At 43.7% G+C, this 18,387-nt stretch overlaps 1 protein-coding gene across 1 annotated transcript in view; it reads right to left on the bottom strand.

Annotated features, from left to right (window-relative positions):
• Nucleotides 1-18,387, bottom strand: part of LOC138580596 (protein-glutamine gamma-glutamyltransferase 5-like) — a 364,270-nt gene that overhangs the window by 79,940 nt on the left and 265,943 nt on the right. Inside the window, exon 7 of the mRNA XM_069651260.1 lies at nt 13,749-13,887. Coding sequence (XP_069507361.1) covers nt 13,749-13,887 — 139 coding nt within the window. The remainder of the gene's footprint in view (nt 1-13,748; nt 13,888-18,387) is intronic.

Genomic DNA, 18,387 nt, shown 5'->3' with positions numbered 1-18,387 from the left:
GCCCTCCATTTCCCCTCAGCCACCCTACACCTATGTTTAAGTGTAGCTAGGCCAGATTCATACCAAGAATTGTACTTGGCAAAGCTTCAAATGGATAATCATGACAGGGGCATGAACATCAAGAGTGTCAGAAATAGAGGGGTAGAGCATAGACAAGGCTGTGTCAGGATGTGAATCAGCCATAGGTGGCGAGGGGTAGAGAAGGTGGCAGGGGAAAGCCACAACTAACACATGCTTCATGGGCCGGCTGTCCGAGAATGTAGGTGGCCGTGTTGGGGCAGGCTTGGCCTGGGGGGAAGGTAGGGAGAGATGAGAGTAGAGTGGGGAGGCATCGCTCCAGGAGAGAGGAGTGGTCAGAGGGATAGCGAGGGGGAGGTCAGAGGAGATCAAGACATCAAGTGTATGCCCTGCAGAGTGAATTGGCCAGAGGGGAGGATAGAAAGGGAGAGGGAGTAACAGAGGTCACTGAAGAGTACCAAGAAAGGACAAGAAGAGTCGAGATGGATATTGAGATCGCCATGAAGGCGGAGTTGAGTGGTTGATGCCAGGAGGGAGGTCCACCCACTCAGAGAGAAATTAGATGATCAGAACAGGTGGCTGGTAGATGGTAGCCATGGTAAGAGATTGGCTAGGAGAGAGAGAAAGCCTGCAGACAAGACATTCGAAAGAGGAGTATATCTGCGTGGGAATGATAGAGGCAGGAATCCATTCAGGAGAGATCAGGGCTACACTCCCCACACCTCCTCCGACCTGGGTGGATCTGGGTGCGGAGAGGATTTTGTAGCAATCAGGGAGCAAACTATCAAAGCTTGTGACAGAGCTGGCCATGAACCATGTCACGGTAAGACCAAGGACTTTGAGGTCAAGTTCTTCCAGGAGGTGGCAGATATCAGAGGAGGGTTTGACAGCAGAGCGAGAGTTCAGAGTGGCAAGATGGAGAAGGTTTCCAGGCTTAAAGGCCTTCGAGGGAGGGGTACAAATTAGAGGTACACCCTGCGGAGGTGAAGAAGGGGCCCGAGGTGGGGCAGAGGAGGAGGGAAGAGAGGGCGAGATAGCCAATGGGACAGCAGGAGATGAAAGGAAGTTGATGAGGCGAGGGAAGTGCCTATCAACGAGGAGGAGATTGGCCTGAGGGCATTGGACTATGACAGTGACATTAAGGTAGACATTAATGATGACTTTAGAGGAGTTGAAGGGATACATGAGCATATTTTGCCAAGAGAAAATACAGATGTAAGCACTTATTTTCCATACCCACTCCACAGGCCTGATAGGTATCTGACAGGTCAGTTTCCCTCACCCAGTCCTCCAATCTATTCAGTTGTATCCCAGAGAAAAACTTGAATATCCCATCCCACAAGGTGATTGGATGGTAGGACGAAGGCAGGGATTTGTTTATCTTTTTGTAAATTGGCATAATAATGCCTGATTTCTAGCTTTCTGTAATGTGCCCACCAGTAATAATGGCATTGAAAATGTGTGTCAGAAAGGGAGCCCACAGTTCAGTGTTAGTGCAAAAAGGTAATTTGGTGACCCATCATAATCAGTGGCTTTACGTGATTTTGTCCCCTAATTATAGAAATCAGTTACCTAACTACAAAGTGAGTCAGAATCTCTACGCCCAGAGGTACAAACTCATCACCCATTCCCTCAACAATATTAATGGTACTATACAAAGTAAAAAAGTGATAGACCCAATGCTTCCCTGGACAAATGTATTTCTGAGACTTCCCGGAGACCCAGATCAAGCCCATTCATATTTATGGCTAAACTCTTTCAGAAGGACAAAGGAGCTTCCAAAGCTTCCTAGCAATCTATGCCCACCTATTAGCAAGTTCTAATTTGTAGTCCCAGCGTCTAAACATGATGTCCAGAACATTGTGGGGTGAGGGGAGAGGCTTTAACAGCTGAAGAATTAACCCTTTTTTGAACTTGCATTTGATTGATAGCCATGAACCCGGGCAACTGCTCCTAATGGGCTTCCTGCTCATACAAATTGTCCTCCCATTAGCCACAAAAATGCTCCAAACAATAATTATATCTGTAGTGTTTGTAGGGGGAGACATGGGATTAAGACAGGCATTAAGGGTACCCGTATTTAGGTAAGCACCCCTTTCAATGTCTCGAATTATCTGACCACTCTGCAGTTGAGCACCCGGCCATAGGCTCCTTTTAGCAAAGGTTGAGTGTAAATGTTAGCAGTGTCACCCACCTCTCTTCCATCCTACACCCAAGTAAGTAGAAATGAGTGGTGATCGCTCTCACACCTCTCGTGAATATCAAAGGTGCTAATACAGCACCTCTCTACCTTGCCCAAAGAATAGACAGATCTTCATCCTCCAGACCAGCAAGAACACTGTATACCAACATACTCACAGTACCCAAAATCAAACGAGCCGGAGCAGGCGGTGCCAGCTTCCCTTTCATAGCTGCCCTACAATGGAATGCACTGCCACTGCACCTGAGAGCAGAAACCTCATAACTAGCCTTCTACAAAGCCCTCAAGACAACTCTATTCGCCTAACCCAAGACTGTAGGGACTCAATATATGTACTATGAATGCCCATGCTATATGTATGTAATGTTTCTACAAATGTATGACATCTGACTCATGTAACTAAGCTCATTACCTTTAACAGTGCCTCAATGCCCTTAGGCTGTGGGCACGCTTCATACATTTATAAATAAATAAATAAATGCATCCCCAACACTTTATAGGGATCAGTACACAATCTATAGTACTGTGGGATCTACCATTATCAGAAGTAAAGTTGCCTGCCATTTCTGTTTGAATCTTCCATTTACTACTCCAAACACAGTCTCTACCAGAATGTCCCACAGCAAAAGTGCATTGCTTGAAGTTATGGGGTCCACCTGATGTGGTTTGGGAATTGTCAAGGCCATGTCCTCCTCATTATCATATAGAAGGTCCTTGCCTGACCCTAATCGAATACTAAAATCATCCTCCCCACTATTACAGGGTAAATCTGTCCCAGTGGATCATGATCATTTAACATAGAAATAGGTAAGGACTTTAAAAGACTGACCATCCGATTTCCACTTTTGTTGTCATAGAAATTAACCAGTACAAGAGGGATAGCTCCCAGGGTAGTAGCTGTCACAGAGGAATGTTTGTGTTCAACTGAGCAGATGAAAGAATATTCCTCCGGAATTGATTGAAATGTATACTGACAGGCCTCCGGCAGGTCGATCTTTAACACTAGACCACACCGCAAGCATTTGAAAGAATGGGAATGCATGGAGGTTTCCAGAAACATAATACCGTAATGGTTCTTGACAAAGTCCCATCATGCGAAATCCTGAAGTTTGCTGTTGTGGCCTGCAATATTCCATACTAAGAGCTTGACACCTGTCAAGACTACTTGGGCAACCTTAGGGATATCAATACCAGACCCCTTTGGGAAGCCCAACTGCAAACCCCCACAAACATCCAAACTTCCACTATTCACTCGGTTATTGTCGGGTCACTAGAGGAGCCACCAGTGGCCAAGCTTCTTTAAGAAGGGCTTCCTGTCAGTCAACCATCTCCAGGTCCATTAGACAGTCAATCTATTCGAAATTGGAAGGTCCCGTCCAGGATGCCCAAACTCCCCAAGATGTAGAAAGATGTCCTAATTATGCTGATGTCCTGGCTTTACCCAAGATGCACTGGGATGGACATCAATCAGACCAGTCACTAGATGTCCAATATCCTCCTTGCCACTGGTTTAAAGAAAAAACACAGAGGAATAAAGGTGAATGCTGGACAAATCCATTCGGCTATGCAAATCTCACCATAGATGGTCCGAGACCTTAGAAGCATTATTTAAGGTTATTAACACCCTGAAAGCATGTTTCCCCCTCTACCTACCCAAGTGGAAAGCTTTGCCATTAGGAGGTCTCTCCACCTGAGTAGAGTTGTACCGCACGCATTCCTTACTCAGTGGTTCACCTTGTTCATTTGGGACACAGCATCTTCTGTGCTGGTTGCACTCAGTGACAAGGCATTAGTCAAAACAACAACTAGAGGTGTCGCCTGAGGTAGCAAATCTAGCCTAAATGCATTACTAGAATTCCTGGAGGCCATGCCAAGACTGGGCCATGTTTCCAGCCTGCAGGTCCCCTTCCCTCTTGTTGTCGAACACTCAAGGCTATCATGGGTGGGCAGTGTACTGGTGAGATCTACAATATCAGGAAGGGGTGATCTAAGACCCTCACAGTTGAGGTGGATGTCCTAACATTATTACGCGTATTAATCCCAGCTTTACCCACGCTCCATTTTGCTGAACATTGATTCCCAGCGCTATAACCCATAGCACTCAAAGTCCAGGACTCTGGTTTTTGCTATAGTGGCACCATGGGGTTGATTTGCTTTCACAGTGCCGGGATGAAACCCAAGTGCCTCCTTTGCAACAAATGCTTGTGGCTTCACGAGTGGGAGCTTCCATCACACATGAATTGCTTATTGTGTTTCACACCGCCTTGGAGCCCCCAGAAATGAGTCTTCTAATCTTAGCAAGCCTTGTGACTATGTAATACCTGACTTTCGGTGATGGCAAGTTGTTTCCCTAACGTGTAATCAGGATGTGTTTCCTTCAACTTGAATGTTTTGGAGAGATCAAGTTGACAGCCACCCATTTGGGAGTTGGTTAGGATGTCATCCCCACTCACGTTCTCCTCTAGTATGTCCTGGTTGCAGGTGTCCCCGCTATGCCTAGAGTCTGGAATTACAGGAATAGTGCTCATTTTCTTATCTACCTGGGAAGAATAGCTCGCAGGTCATCAGAAATTATTTTCAAAATGTCCCCACTTACAATTGAGTTTTCTGCTAACACCATTTTTTTCATCGAGGGCCCAAACTGCCTTTTTTTTAGTAAGTGTTCCAGGGGACCCATCCTGTGTGTGGACTACTTCCTTCCCCTCCCCTGTTGTCCTGGTGAATAAACACCCTTTGAGATTGATGAGCAGTTGATCCCAAACCAGTTCGGAACTGGTCACAGCTTTGCGTTTACATCTCCTAGACAGTCAATACTGGGGGGGTGATATGATATGATATGGCATTTATAATAAGTGTTTCAAGGCACGACGTGGCATGGCAGGGGACAGAGGGAAAACAGACAACGATCTTACTAGGCCAGGTGACAGCGCAAGTGCAGGGGGTGTGGGGGTATGGGGGGCAGTGCAGTACATAGGATAACAGTAAAATAAATAATATAGACAATGAATATAAAGTGCGGCCAGCTGGTGGCAAGTGCAGGGTAAGTGCAGACATCCAATGTCAAGTGCTTGTAGGGGGATGTAGGGATACAGAAACAGTCCCAGAGTGCAAGAGGTGACAGGGGGGCAGGGCAGATGTCCAACTGGCGGGGAGGGGACCTGGGCCCGAGGTCAGAGGGTAGCCAGGTAACCAGTGCAGTTTGGAAAAGGAAAGCCCATGAACAGAGTAAAGAAGTGCCCAGTGCAGGAATGGAGTGCTAGATCCAGAACAGGAATGCAATCCCACTGAAACGATATCTTCCAAACAAGCATATGTCGAAGAACGTCCTCAATACAAGGTGCCTGAAAGACAGAGAGGCTTTTATGCACAACAATGCCAAGTGCAGGGCACGAAAGAAACACTCCTAATATGTGAATTTGCTTAATAAAAACAAGACTCAGAATAGGGAGAAAACAAAGTGCTGTTAAAGTGTTGCAGTGCTTATAGTTAGAAAAGGCAGAATTCAGAGTGCCAACAACAGAGTTAGAAAACCTAGACACACATGCTGTTAACATCGAAACAATAAAACATATTGTTCCATACTCGAGGTCCAATAAGCATATAATATAGGGAGAGAGTCAAAAAGTGGATCAAACACTTGTGATGAACAGAAAAGTTCAGAACAACTATAACAATTATAATGGTCAAAGGCTGGTCTCGAGTCTGTTTTTCCCTCCTGTGTGATTCAGCAGCCCAGTAATCACGGGGCTTGCCTGCCCCAAGTGGTGAGAAATACCAATCAGGACCAAATTTAAAACAAGGAGCGCAATAACTAAGCAGAAACGCGGGGCAGAAGCTTACTTCTTCGCTTCATGGTGTTAATCATGAAGGAACCAGCCTTCCACCCTGGTTCCATAGTCACATTTTAGAATGTCACAAGACTGCAAGTCCACAAGTACCACAGAGGCACCGCTCAGTAAGTTTGGTAACACCCACCCAGCATCCTAGTCGTGCCGGGTTTCACCACCATTGCGACCTGCAAGCAGACAGTCTCCTCTCTTCATGTTTTGGGCAGCCATGGGAGATTCCAAAACATAAACCTGCCAACGCACCCAACTGCCGGCACCCTGCTGTGTTATTTTGAAGGGACCAGCAAGGCAGTCTGCTGGAGCTCTGTAGCCTCTGCTCTCCCAGCTAGTGCGCATATAATGAGATTAGTATAATAATATAATACTATAATAAATATAACAGCTATTTTTCTTTTTGAAAAACACAAACCTCACTGGGTAATATGTGTTACTCAAGTAATGTCCGGTCACGTCCCACACAGCCTGGACTAGTCCTCAATGCCAGAATAGAGCAGCAGCCAGCCATAGATCAACCTCTCTCATGGAGAACAATTGAGGGCTTCCATTGAAGTAGTATGGAGGGAGCAGCCATTGTGGAGGGGGCACACGCTGGTAAAACAATGTACCCAAACTGCCACTATAACTGTCACTTTCATCTGCAAGGCTTGCTCACAGTTTCCCTATCCATGAGCCACCCTGTCTCACCACGCGCGTGCCTTGGAGGAAAGGACCCAGCAGTGGACCGCCAATGTCAAGCACACTACAGCATGGTGTCCGCCTCTGATACGAGATAGGAATCTGACTTGTGATTGTATCCTTCCCATCATATGTGATCCTGGATATCCCCTTCTGCCATGTCTATTGATGCCTTATTGCAAGCCACAAATGACACGGGAGATAGGTGACAATGACGTCCATATCTACACAAGATGCATACATTGAGAGGGCTTTTCCAGCCATAGCGGCAAGATTCTGGTGCCTGGATAGCACAGGGGACCGTTGATGTACAGAGCTGTGAAGTTGGAGGACACAGTAATCACATGCTGCCTGTCACATAACTTGTGCATTAGGACAGGTGCCTGAGCCTTCTTCAAACAACTACCTGCATGAAAGTGAAGAAGAAGACAAACAGGAGGCCCTTGTGGATGTCACAAAAGGTATGAAAGGGACCTCCCCCTATGAATATGAGACATGCCCCTCCAATTCTACATTTCAGGAAGGAGCTCAAGAGCCTCCTCTTCAAGGAATGGGTCCTCCCTAACACCTAGGTCCACACACACTCCCCATGTGAGCTGAGACTGGGTAATCTGCCCCGCACCTCCTGTTTTCTCCCTTAGTGGCTTGCTAATCCCTGGCTGCCAACTTTCCCTCCCTACACCCGTCCCCTGGTGTTAGCTCCCCATCCCTTGTATCTCTGCTTTTTGCACTGTGTCCTTCCTCCTATGACTTGTAAAGTGGTCTGTTGCTTCCTGAAGCTAGGTCTATTATTTATTTATAATAATAATAATAATAATAATAATAATAATAATAATAATAATAATAATAATAATAATAATAATAATAATAATAGTCATTCCATGACCAAGAAGCAATTGGCGGAGAATCTTGAAACTTTGTAACACTGCCATTTATAGTCTCAGTCCAGGTAATTCAACACACTCATGGATGGAAATTAAACACACTTGATTCCATGCTGTCTAATCAATCCCACGCTCAGAATCACTATTATACACATTTGTAGGCTACAGACCATAGCCCAGCCCTGGAGGAAGAATTTGGGATCTGTTAGTACTGAGAGGAAGCATTGGGTCGTGTCAGATTGTGGAGCAGCTGAGAGGGCAGGCATGGAGATGTGGAGTTGCTGAAGAAGGTAGAAGTGGTATTTGAGCTGAATGTGCAAGAGGAGGAGATGGCGAGAGTGCTGCAGGCCAAGAGGGGGAGGTGGAAACCGATATGAAGCTGTGGGAGGAGAAGGTGGAGAAAGAATTAAAGGTGACAGAGGAAGAAGAGGGGGAAAGAGGCTTAAAGACACAGCAGGTGGAGGCGGGGAAGAGATGGAGTGGAAGGAGATGAGGTAGGAGGAGGTGAGAGGACAGAGGTTGTAGAAAATCAAGCAGGTGAGGAGAGGGCAGTGGTTGGAAGAGACCATTCAAGAGCAAAGGAGGAAATATGGCTTGGAGGTCAATAAGGACAAGGAGGACGATGAGTGCAAAGTGGGACAGAGGGGATTTGGTTGTTACCCTGTAACGGAAAAGTTTGTGGCTGAAAAGTCTGCAGCTAACTTGGCCATTACGCTCAAACAACCTAAAGTAAATGCCTCCCCAAACATACCCCACAAATACCTCCCTACTCCCTTTTGCTTTTGGTGGCAAACCTCGTTGTGTGCTGCTGACTCCCTGAGACACTGGTTCCCTTCATTTGCGTGTTTGTGAACCAGCGCAGCAGGGTCCTTTCCTTTTTTTAAATGTATGTATATATTCCCCTTTGTGGGGCACACCCACACAACCCCTGAATCCAAAAATGCCGAACATGGGGCACAGGGGACACTACCACAACCCCTGCTCCTCATGGTCAGTATTTTCGGATTCTCAATGGAAATGTTCAAAGACAATGTATCCATTCGTACGAATGGTACAGGCCTTTTTCTGTCTTTTTTGCCATTCGTAGAAATGGATATAGTCTTTTTGGGCATTTTCCTGACAGAGGTGGGCACCACCACAGAAGGAGGATGCTGCTGGACAAAGGAAGGAGCATTTTTGCTATAACATAGGTAAAGTGTGGGGAGGTCCTTGGGGGCACAGGAACAGCCAGAGACAGACATTGATATAATGGCCATCTAACCATTGTCTGGAGGGATTGGGAGGAGGAATGAGCTTGTGGTAGAATTGTGATGACCAGTGCCCAGGCCTAGGGAACCACAAACCTGTGCCTTCTTGTGAATGCATTCACCTCCATGCATTTCTTATTATTTGTTTTTGGTTGCTTGAACTCTGAGGTGAAAATAAGGTAAAGAGAGTTCTCGGCTTCAGAATAATTGTACACATCATAAGGCAAACAATTGCAAACCATTCACAGGCATTGTGGCCTATGGGATCTAGCTGCAGTGAGCAGGTACAACAGGCCGTCGGTTCTAGAGTAATCCATAGTATCTTTTCTCATATCAAAATTGCATGCCATTGTAGATGCTGATTGATAATTGTGGCAGAAAGGATGAGCGTGGCTTTTCAGAAATTAAGACCTGTTCCTCCACTCTGCCCTACAACTATTTCATATTCAAACAGCACAAAACAAAAACGAGTAGAACCTTTATGCATGCCTTTTACAGAATGTTTAGTCAATTCACCAATTAAAAAAAAAACTATTTGTTTTTTGGTCCCTCATCCAGATTTACTAATAAATCGGTCTCATTGGCAAATTTGGAATATTTTTTCAATCTTTACAACAAATCTGCCCTAACACCAGGTAGAATTGTTTTGCTTCAAAAATAATTATTGTGTTGTATCAAAAAATTGGCTAATAGAAAACTCCCTCCCTCTTAATCTGTGCATATTAACCATATTGCTGTCCAAATTGCACATTCCTTTCTAGATGGGCATCTCACCTTTCAATCTGCTAAGACTCTCATCTACTCCCTAGTTCTAAACAGGCTGAACTTCTGTTCCAGGACTCCCTCTGTCTTAAATACCCATTCTATGTGGATAACACCGAGTTCATTTTCAGGCTACCCTCAGCCACCTCTTCTCCCTCCTTCATCTCAGACTGTCAGTACGTCATCCAGGAGTGGTGTACCGCCAATGATCTCTTCCTTAATGGCAGCAAGACCGAGATGCTCTTCATCGGCACAACCACTCCCTCCTTCCCTGTAATCTCCTTCTCTCCTCACATCTCTGATGTCTCTAAGAAGTCACACTACCAGCTGCACCTCCTCAGAGGTATTCTTCCTATCCTCTCCTACCCCCAGAAGCTCACTGTCTCCAGAGCTCTGATTCTCTCTAGGCTGGACTACTGCAACGGCCTCTTTCTAAATCTGCCTGCTTCTACTCTCCGCCCTCTGCAACTCATTCAGAACAGGACTGCAAGACTTGTTCTTAGCCTCAAGCCCAGGGATAGTATCTCTCCAGGACTGAAATCTCTACATTGGCTCCCAGTGGCTGCGAGGATTAAGTTCACAACCCTCTGCATTGTCCACGAGGCCTTTTGAGGCCTACGGCCTCAATACCTCCAAATCTCTCTGCCTAAATATCTTCCTTCTCAAGCTCTTCGCTCATCCGCCTCCAACTCCCTCAGGGTCAGTCGCTTCTCCAAGCAACGAGTTGAAATTAAATTAAATTTTATTTATATCGCGCTTGCACACAAGTGTTTGGTGGTAGATCTCTTTCTTTGGCTGGTGCCTCCCTCTCCCTGCCTCCCTGAAACTTGAGGAGAATCATCTTTGGTTCCAGAAGCACCTCAAAACCTTTCTCTTTGCCTCAGCTTTTTCTCCTCCTGTCCCTTGCTGACTTCCTGGCTGATACTGAAACTGCACTGGTTACCTGGCCACTCTCTGATCTCGGGACCAGGTCCCCCACCCCACCAGTCGCACACCTGCACTACCTTCCTGGCAGCCCCCGCACTGGACACTGTTTTCTGTTTGCTACAGTCCCACTATCAGCAATTGTCACCTGATGTCTGCACTAACCCTTGCACTTGCCTCCTGCTGGCCATACTTACTTATTGTCTATTTATTCTATTATTGCATGTTCCGCACTGTCCCCTCCCCCTTTCCCCCTGCACTTTCCTCCTTTCCCCTTCCCATGCACTTGCATGATCTGAATGACACCTGGCCTAGTAGGATCGTTGTCTGTGGTCCCTCTGTTCCCCCTCCCTTGCCTCGTCGTGCCTTGAAACACTTTTGTACATGCGCATTACAAATGCCATATCATATCATATCATATCATGCCTGGCAAGGGAATGAATGTTGCCACCTGCACTTCTTGCCCCACCAACTCCTCACTTTGCTTGCTTGTGGTATGGCTGTAGTATTACCTCTTTTGTTCAAATCAATCCATGGGATAGTCCCCAGACTACAAGACTAACTCCATCTGCTGCTAATCGCTCCACCTCACAGTCTGAGATTTCAAGTCCTCCATAGACATTGTGTTGTCCAACCTCTCTACCTATATCACTCTTTTGCACCTTGACCAGCTTTGCCCTACTCCTACTCCATGTCATCAGGTCCCTCTCCACTGTATCTGGACTAAAACCTACTCTGACATAGCACCTCCTTCCCTTTTAAGGAGCACATAAGGTGCTGAGCCTCCTCTCCTTAAGTGACGTCCCCACTATCTTCCAACACCCATAAAAATGTATAAATACAGTAAATAGTCAACTCTGTATGCTGCTTGTTTGCACTAATTGTATTTCAGTGCTGTCCCCCTGTTGATGTCCCAATGCATCTTTACACATTAAACTGCTATTGTTTCTCGCATTTTATCCTGAGCTCTACTCTTTTTGAAGGGTCGGTTCTGTGTTAAAAAATGGAAATACAAAATCTAAAACATACAAATACTTTCCCAGGCTGATTATTACATGAAGAGGAGCGGCCTATGTGAGTGAGCAATCACCTTTTATTCAATACGATGTGCAAGGTATCAAGTTACAGTGTTAGCAGCCCAGCCCCTTGCATTGACAGCTGACTGTAGTTTCAAAGCCAAGCATTCTCTAACAGCAGTGGTTGCAGGCTAGACCTAGAACCTTAATCAACCATCCAGATTCCATTGCATGTAAAGAATTGTATACATTAAAAGATGCTTGAGCAACTATGTACATGAACTCAGTTCATCTTTGCAGTTCATCTCTGCACATGTAACACTAATTGTCCTCACTCGTAAGTAAGTCTAAATCAAACACAGTGGCCCTCATTACGATACTGGCGCCAAACCATGGCACTATTAGCACCATGGTTGGTGCCGGTATCGTAACGAGTCTGCCAATGTTCAGTGTGGAATTACCACCCCATTCCAAGGTTGGCGGGTCGGTAATTCCCCATTGAACATTGGCTCTTCCCCATTCCCAGTTTTGCCCCATGGGGCTCAATGGGACTGGGGAAGGTGCTAAGTACGGTACCGCAAATTGCGGTACCGTACTTAGCACCAAGTTCCCTTTGCGGGTCCCTACTTTAACGGCTGGTCTAGACCAGTCGTTCAGGTCGGGTCCCGCAAAGGGACCTCGTAGTGAGGCGCCAATGGGTTAACGGCGCTGCAGCCTTTTACGGCGCCATTAACCCATTAGCGCCAGGGTCGTAATGAGGCCCAATGGGCGTCTTCATTTACCAACTTATGATAAATAGACGCCTCAACCTCTTGGCTCCTGCTATTGTGTGTTTCTGATTTGGGGAGGGCCATATATCATAGCTATCATTTCTCTTGCCTCCTTACGCAATGTATGATAGAAATGAAACTGTCCTGGTGTTCATTTGTATGCCCACCTTTCCGAGAAATTAGTTCTTAGTACTTTTCGCACCAACATGGGATTCCCCGTTGGAATCACGTTCCTTCAATGACGTAGCAAAGCTTTAATCAGAAACAAGCTTATGTGCAAAGGGGTGGGCGTTTATCTCTCTTGGGGACACTCACGAAAAGGCCATATCATATCATATCATGCCTGGCAAGGGAATGAATGTTGCCACCTGCACCATTTTCGACCTACCTCACGCAAGACAACCCATGTGTACGATTTTGCATCCAATACGAGATGTAAGATGTTCGTTGAAAACACACGTCTCTCATGTTCTCAAGACCCTTGCCTTAAAATGCAAACCCATCACCAAAACACTTTTGGTAAGCATTCTCATGATACAGATATTTGAGGTCGGTACACAATTCTTACCTGTATTCATGTCATTGGTACCAAGAAGCAACTGTTTGGCTCTAGAGAGCTTGTTTCTTAATAGGTTAATAATTCAAGTTCATTCTTTGCAGCATCATTGCATGAATAAGGGGTTCCACGTGTTAATATCCATGCAAAAATATCGCCATACAAAAATATCGACATATGTTTGCGGTGATATTAAGCCATGGAACCTGAGGGGGATACCCCTGCAACCCACATATTTGTTTAAAGGGAGCAGAGGACACCTCCCCATCTCCTGGTCCCATTTACCCCATAAATGATCCCCACCAATAATATTGCCTATGGCATTACCCCACGGCCATATATATGGCAATATTACCTGATAGCGCATAAGGGGCCGTTTTCGACAGTGTGCGAATCAATCTCGATCATAACTGTCACAGTGTTTGGCACTGGAGCGATTAAGAGACACTTTATTTTCTCCACGATGCAGTGACCTGTTACTGAGCTGATGGTGCTGGGCTATTGAATGTTGTTAGAGTCCTTATAATTGCAGCTGAAATGCCTGTGTCTCTGTATATGTGCTGTGCGGACTCTAGGTGGCAGAGCCTCAATCACATATGCTTATGACTGAGCCTACATGATACTGGGATTATACTTCTGAGCCCCCAATAGTGAGGTTAGCAGTTTAAGAGTGCCGAAGTATTCTGTTACCAAATATGTACCAATTACCTTCAAAAGCTTCTTCGTGTGAGCAATTAGCATAAAGGTGATGATGAGAGAATGTTTAATATTCCACAGAACTGAATTACTGGAGCACAGATGGCAGGAGGCACCAGAGGCAGGTACAGGACATCTCGTACAAAACTCACCATATGCTGCTGGCCTTTGAGGCTGGAAGTTTCTTGCCAGTGTGGTCATGGCATTCCTCAATTGATAGGTTCATGCTACTGTCATGGGCAGAATCGAAACTGGTGATCACCCGAGTTGGAATTCCTAGGCATCTCATAACTAAACAAGATAAAAGGAAATGTATATCATTATTCATATCTCATGTTAACATAATCATCATCACCTTTCAGGAAGAGCGGCGTCGGCCCAGTGCCTTATCTCAAAACTTCCATTGTTATTGATGTTTATTTGGTCTCTAAAACATGCCTCATACTCTCAGCTTCTGTGAGAATTAAACAGAAATGTTCTTGGCTGGTTAACCAAATGTCTCCACGCCAAAGCCCAGCGCGCTGTAGAAGCTGCATCGCAGGTATAAGGAGCTTTGCATACGCAAATGATAAACAAGACCATTTAGGACTTATTCCAAGTGCTACTTAGGCACCGGATCCTTATAGTGCTTATTTGTCTCAAACGGCCCTCCAGTTGTGTTCTGCTTGAGGGGCCCTAGACAGCAGCTTGTAATTGCCTTCTTGGAGCAACATCCCCATTGATGATGCAAATCTTCAATACGATTTAGTCTAATTACCTCTCATCAAAAATGCAATATTTTGATCTTATATTTCACATTTTTTACATCATTGTTATTTTGCACTATATTTAAATGCTCTGGTTATCATAGAAGGGTTCACATACATATGAGTGAAACTGCACCAGTGGAAATAGGCAACTGGTTACAAGCGCAAATTGTGCAGTTTTCACAAAGCGCTCCTTCATCAATTGACCATGAGGAAGTTGGTAAATCCAAGGCACACAATTTACTTGGTTGAACGTCAATGAATTCCATCAACATATCGAATCTGTGTGTAGGCAGGGACAGGCAAAAAACATACCTCAAAAGGTAGTAAGGCCCAAGGAATGCTTGTTGAGTAAAAAAAAGAAAGAAAAGGGGGAAATAATAAATAATGCAATTCCCTCCGAAGATCACACACTGTTAAACTGGTATTACATCTTAGGCTATTCTAAGGGGAAATACTAATAATGTACTGCTCTGTTCATTGCAGTGATCAAATAACATATTACTACTTTTGTCAAAATTATCTAGGAGTTATTGACCTTCATGCCACTGTTCATTGCTTTCCTTGTCTTTGCATTGCTTCCTTTAAATTACTTTGCCTACTCTAAAGTTAGCATTGCCTATAATAATATATATGTAATTGTAATAAATATGATTTCATGGGAATACAATTTGAATTTCTGGGAATTAGCTTGGTGAATGAAGGCATGAACAGTCTGGTATTAAGTCACCTATTCTGTCGAAATTGTGTGCTTTAATTTATTTGTACATAAGGTCAATGATGCATGCTATACCTGCATTTTCTAAATGTGCATGTTTACTATGTCTGTATCATGAATTATGCAGTAGTGCAAGAAGATGATTGAAGCTGTCACTCAGAACAATTTGTTGCTCGGAACACTTTGTTGCTGTCAAGATGTGTTGTGCTTTATTATTGCTCTTAACTAAGTGGGTATCTCTAATGTTACACTACCTAATATACAAACCCACTCCACAATCCTGGGACAAGAAGGAGACTGCATTTGGAATCAAAAAGTCAGTTTATTCAAATAAAATCAATTGAAAGTTGGCCTCCTAAATGTATACTGTGGGAATAACGACAGGGGCCTTCTGCCTTCAAAACACAAGATCATTGTTTATAATTGGTCATTACATTTATAATTGTTCATTTATAACACACTTAATACCCGGAATGTTTTCTAAGCGCAGGATCGGGATTTAAACCTGTGTTGCCTTCTTGTCTTCCAAGACAAACATGTTTCCCCTAAGCTATCCTCCCTTCCCCCAATATTGAAATGTTATTTCCCACTTGAAGTTGCACCTTTTCTTTGGAAAAGGAAATACTAAACACTATTTATCTATGGGTTTCACAGGTGTTACTTTATACATTCTCTGTCAGGCTATGAAGCATGTGCATCAGTTCACAGCCCCAGTTGTTGACTATGCCTGTTAAAATGCCCTGGATACAGTTCATTTTGCTATCCTTTACAAATGCTGTACCTACAGCATAGAAAAGGCCAAAGTGCTATTTGGTCTTATTTAAATGTAATCTCATTTGGCTTTGAATACAGCGAAAGCAAGGTATAGTTAACACTAACAGGTTAATTAAGTAATTAATCTTTTATAACACAATTAATACTGGAGACCAGTTTTTAAGCGCAGTATGGAGACTTGAACCTGTGTTACTTCTCTCTGGCTTGCTTCCAAGACAAACATATTGCCCCAGACTTATCCCACTGTCTCAGGTTACAATATTCTGTTCCTATTCAGTTGGTAATAGATTATCAGCCATTGTACACTACATGCAACAATGCGATATGTTCTCTAATAAGTCAGATTTCACTTGACTTTAAGCATAATAAGAAAGAACGATTGTTTTTCACATTAAATATGAAAGCTTTCTATTTGGAATAACCCCCCTTTAGTTTCAATTACCTCCCCAGTCCACCCACTCCTGGGACTTAACAAATGCATAGTTTTAGAGGACCAATATATAATTACATTGGGGCATTTGCATACTCCCTTTTGAATAGTTCTTTTAAATCACAGAGCCAGCATGGACCCTCAGAATCTTCAAAGGAACTCAGAGTCAGCTAGGCCCCATCTGGTCTCTCTCACTCCCCTTTACAAAGCAGGTCTGCTTCAGGTAAATCTGCTTTATGCTCACTCATGTTTAGGCCCTTTCATATAGAGATATTATCCAAAATCAGTAGTCATCCATTTGGAACATGAGTTTCCCTTCTCTGCAGACTTCAAAATGCTTGTTCTCTTCTCTTCTGTAGGTGAGTCTGCTTAAAAAGATCTTACATTTTTCAACAATGGGCAAAGCACTTTTTGAATGTGGGTATATTTTCATTGGTTAACTTAATAGGCAGACACTCCGAGAGAATATTACCCTTAATTTGATAGGTTGAATATATTTGTGAACATGTGATAGAGTGGGGCCTGTGTACTCTGGAAAATTTTGAGGTAAAATTCATATGTATTCCATTTTTCATAGTAGCAACATGACACATCAATGAAATATGACTTTCTGTGTTCAGGTGAGCCTAATAAATGCAGAGACATGCAGCAGGTAAGTATGCGATTATATATGACTTATTTATTAATACTTATGATGTAATCATTTATTAACAGACCCACACATATTGTGTTCAGAGTCATTTTATAGAGGGGAATCCCATGGTTTCAGAGCATCTTTTATTTTAATTCTAAGATTTGGCGTTACGGCCAAAATCGTGTTTTGGATCTGTAATTTCATTTTGGAATACTAAGTGTGTGTTTCATTTGAATTGCGGATTTGGAAACATATCTGTGACTGCTTGCAGCTAATGACTGACCTTGATCAGCTGGCCAGGGATTCTTTTTGCAAAGCCGTTCATACCTTGCAGTTGGGGAATTTTATTGGGTGTACCATGTGACTTAAGTTTAGGTTATTTCAGTCCGAGGCACCTGATTCTGAATTTCATTTCAGCTATTTTTCTGCATTTGGCTGAGCCTCGAACAAATGGTGCTGTTGTCATAGCAACCTTTTTTGAATTTCTGTGGCGCAAGATGAATGAAACTGTTTATCTCCAAATGTCAAGCTTATCTCCTGGTATATCAAACCTACTAGTGCATGCAGGGCTGAACAAACAATCCGCTTTTTTTTAATGATTCACTTTAGAGCTACATAAATCACTTTTGCCAAAGCCAATTCTTAATTTAATTTGACTTTCTATACATAGAAGGCTTATTTACATCTGTTATATTAAAGGTGCACAAGACAATCTTTAAAAATACTTTACAGTGATCTCTCTACTTTGCGTTCAACATATCCTGAATAAACAGCACATTGCCCTTCACGTACCTAAGCCATTTTTCCATTTCTTCTTACTTTAAATGCAAAGGTGCTACATTTTGACACACATCGCATGCAATCCTAAAACATGAGGGTTTGCTTTACAAGTACAGTGACATTTGCAGTTTGTTTCAATAATGCAAACTATATTTTCTTCTGTGCTTGAAAACATTGCCCATAAACAGCAAGAAGTGGTTGCTTATGAACGTACTAATGTGCCATGAGATCCCTTGCGCCATTTTCATTGCCTTTGTCCCAGGTTTCTCTCATAAAATTTCACTCCAGTCAAAATGGATAGTAAATGTCACCTGCCATGTCTGTCAGCATAGATTCGTATAGAATACACCTTCTTTTTAAAGGTGCAAAAATATGCAAATACCATAGGAAATCCACATGCTCGTCACCCATATCAAAATCACATTTGGGTGGATATGCTAATGGATTTGTGAGGCATAGATGGAGTGGTACCTTCAGTATTTTCATTCTCTGCCACCCCTCAACCTGACAAATCAAGGACACCTTTAAGCATTGCTTTTGTTCTCCATGCGCATGTACCACATGGTCTAAACTTAAGTGTGCAATATTATTTTCTTCAAAATGATATACATTGTCTGATCTCAGCATCTGATTGAGCGTCTACCGTCTTCACCACTGACATGAGGTTATCACTTATCTGTGTTTTCTTTTCTTCTGGATGTACTGTTCC

Source organism: Ambystoma mexicanum, chromosome 3p, assembly GCF_040938575.1.
Source record: "Ambystoma mexicanum isolate Mex_15411 chromosome 3p, UKY_AmexF1_1, whole genome shotgun sequence".
Lineage (NCBI taxonomy): Eukaryota > Metazoa > Chordata > Amphibia > Caudata > Ambystomatidae > Ambystoma > Ambystoma mexicanum.
This window is presented reverse-complemented; position numbering and strand designations above follow the sequence as displayed.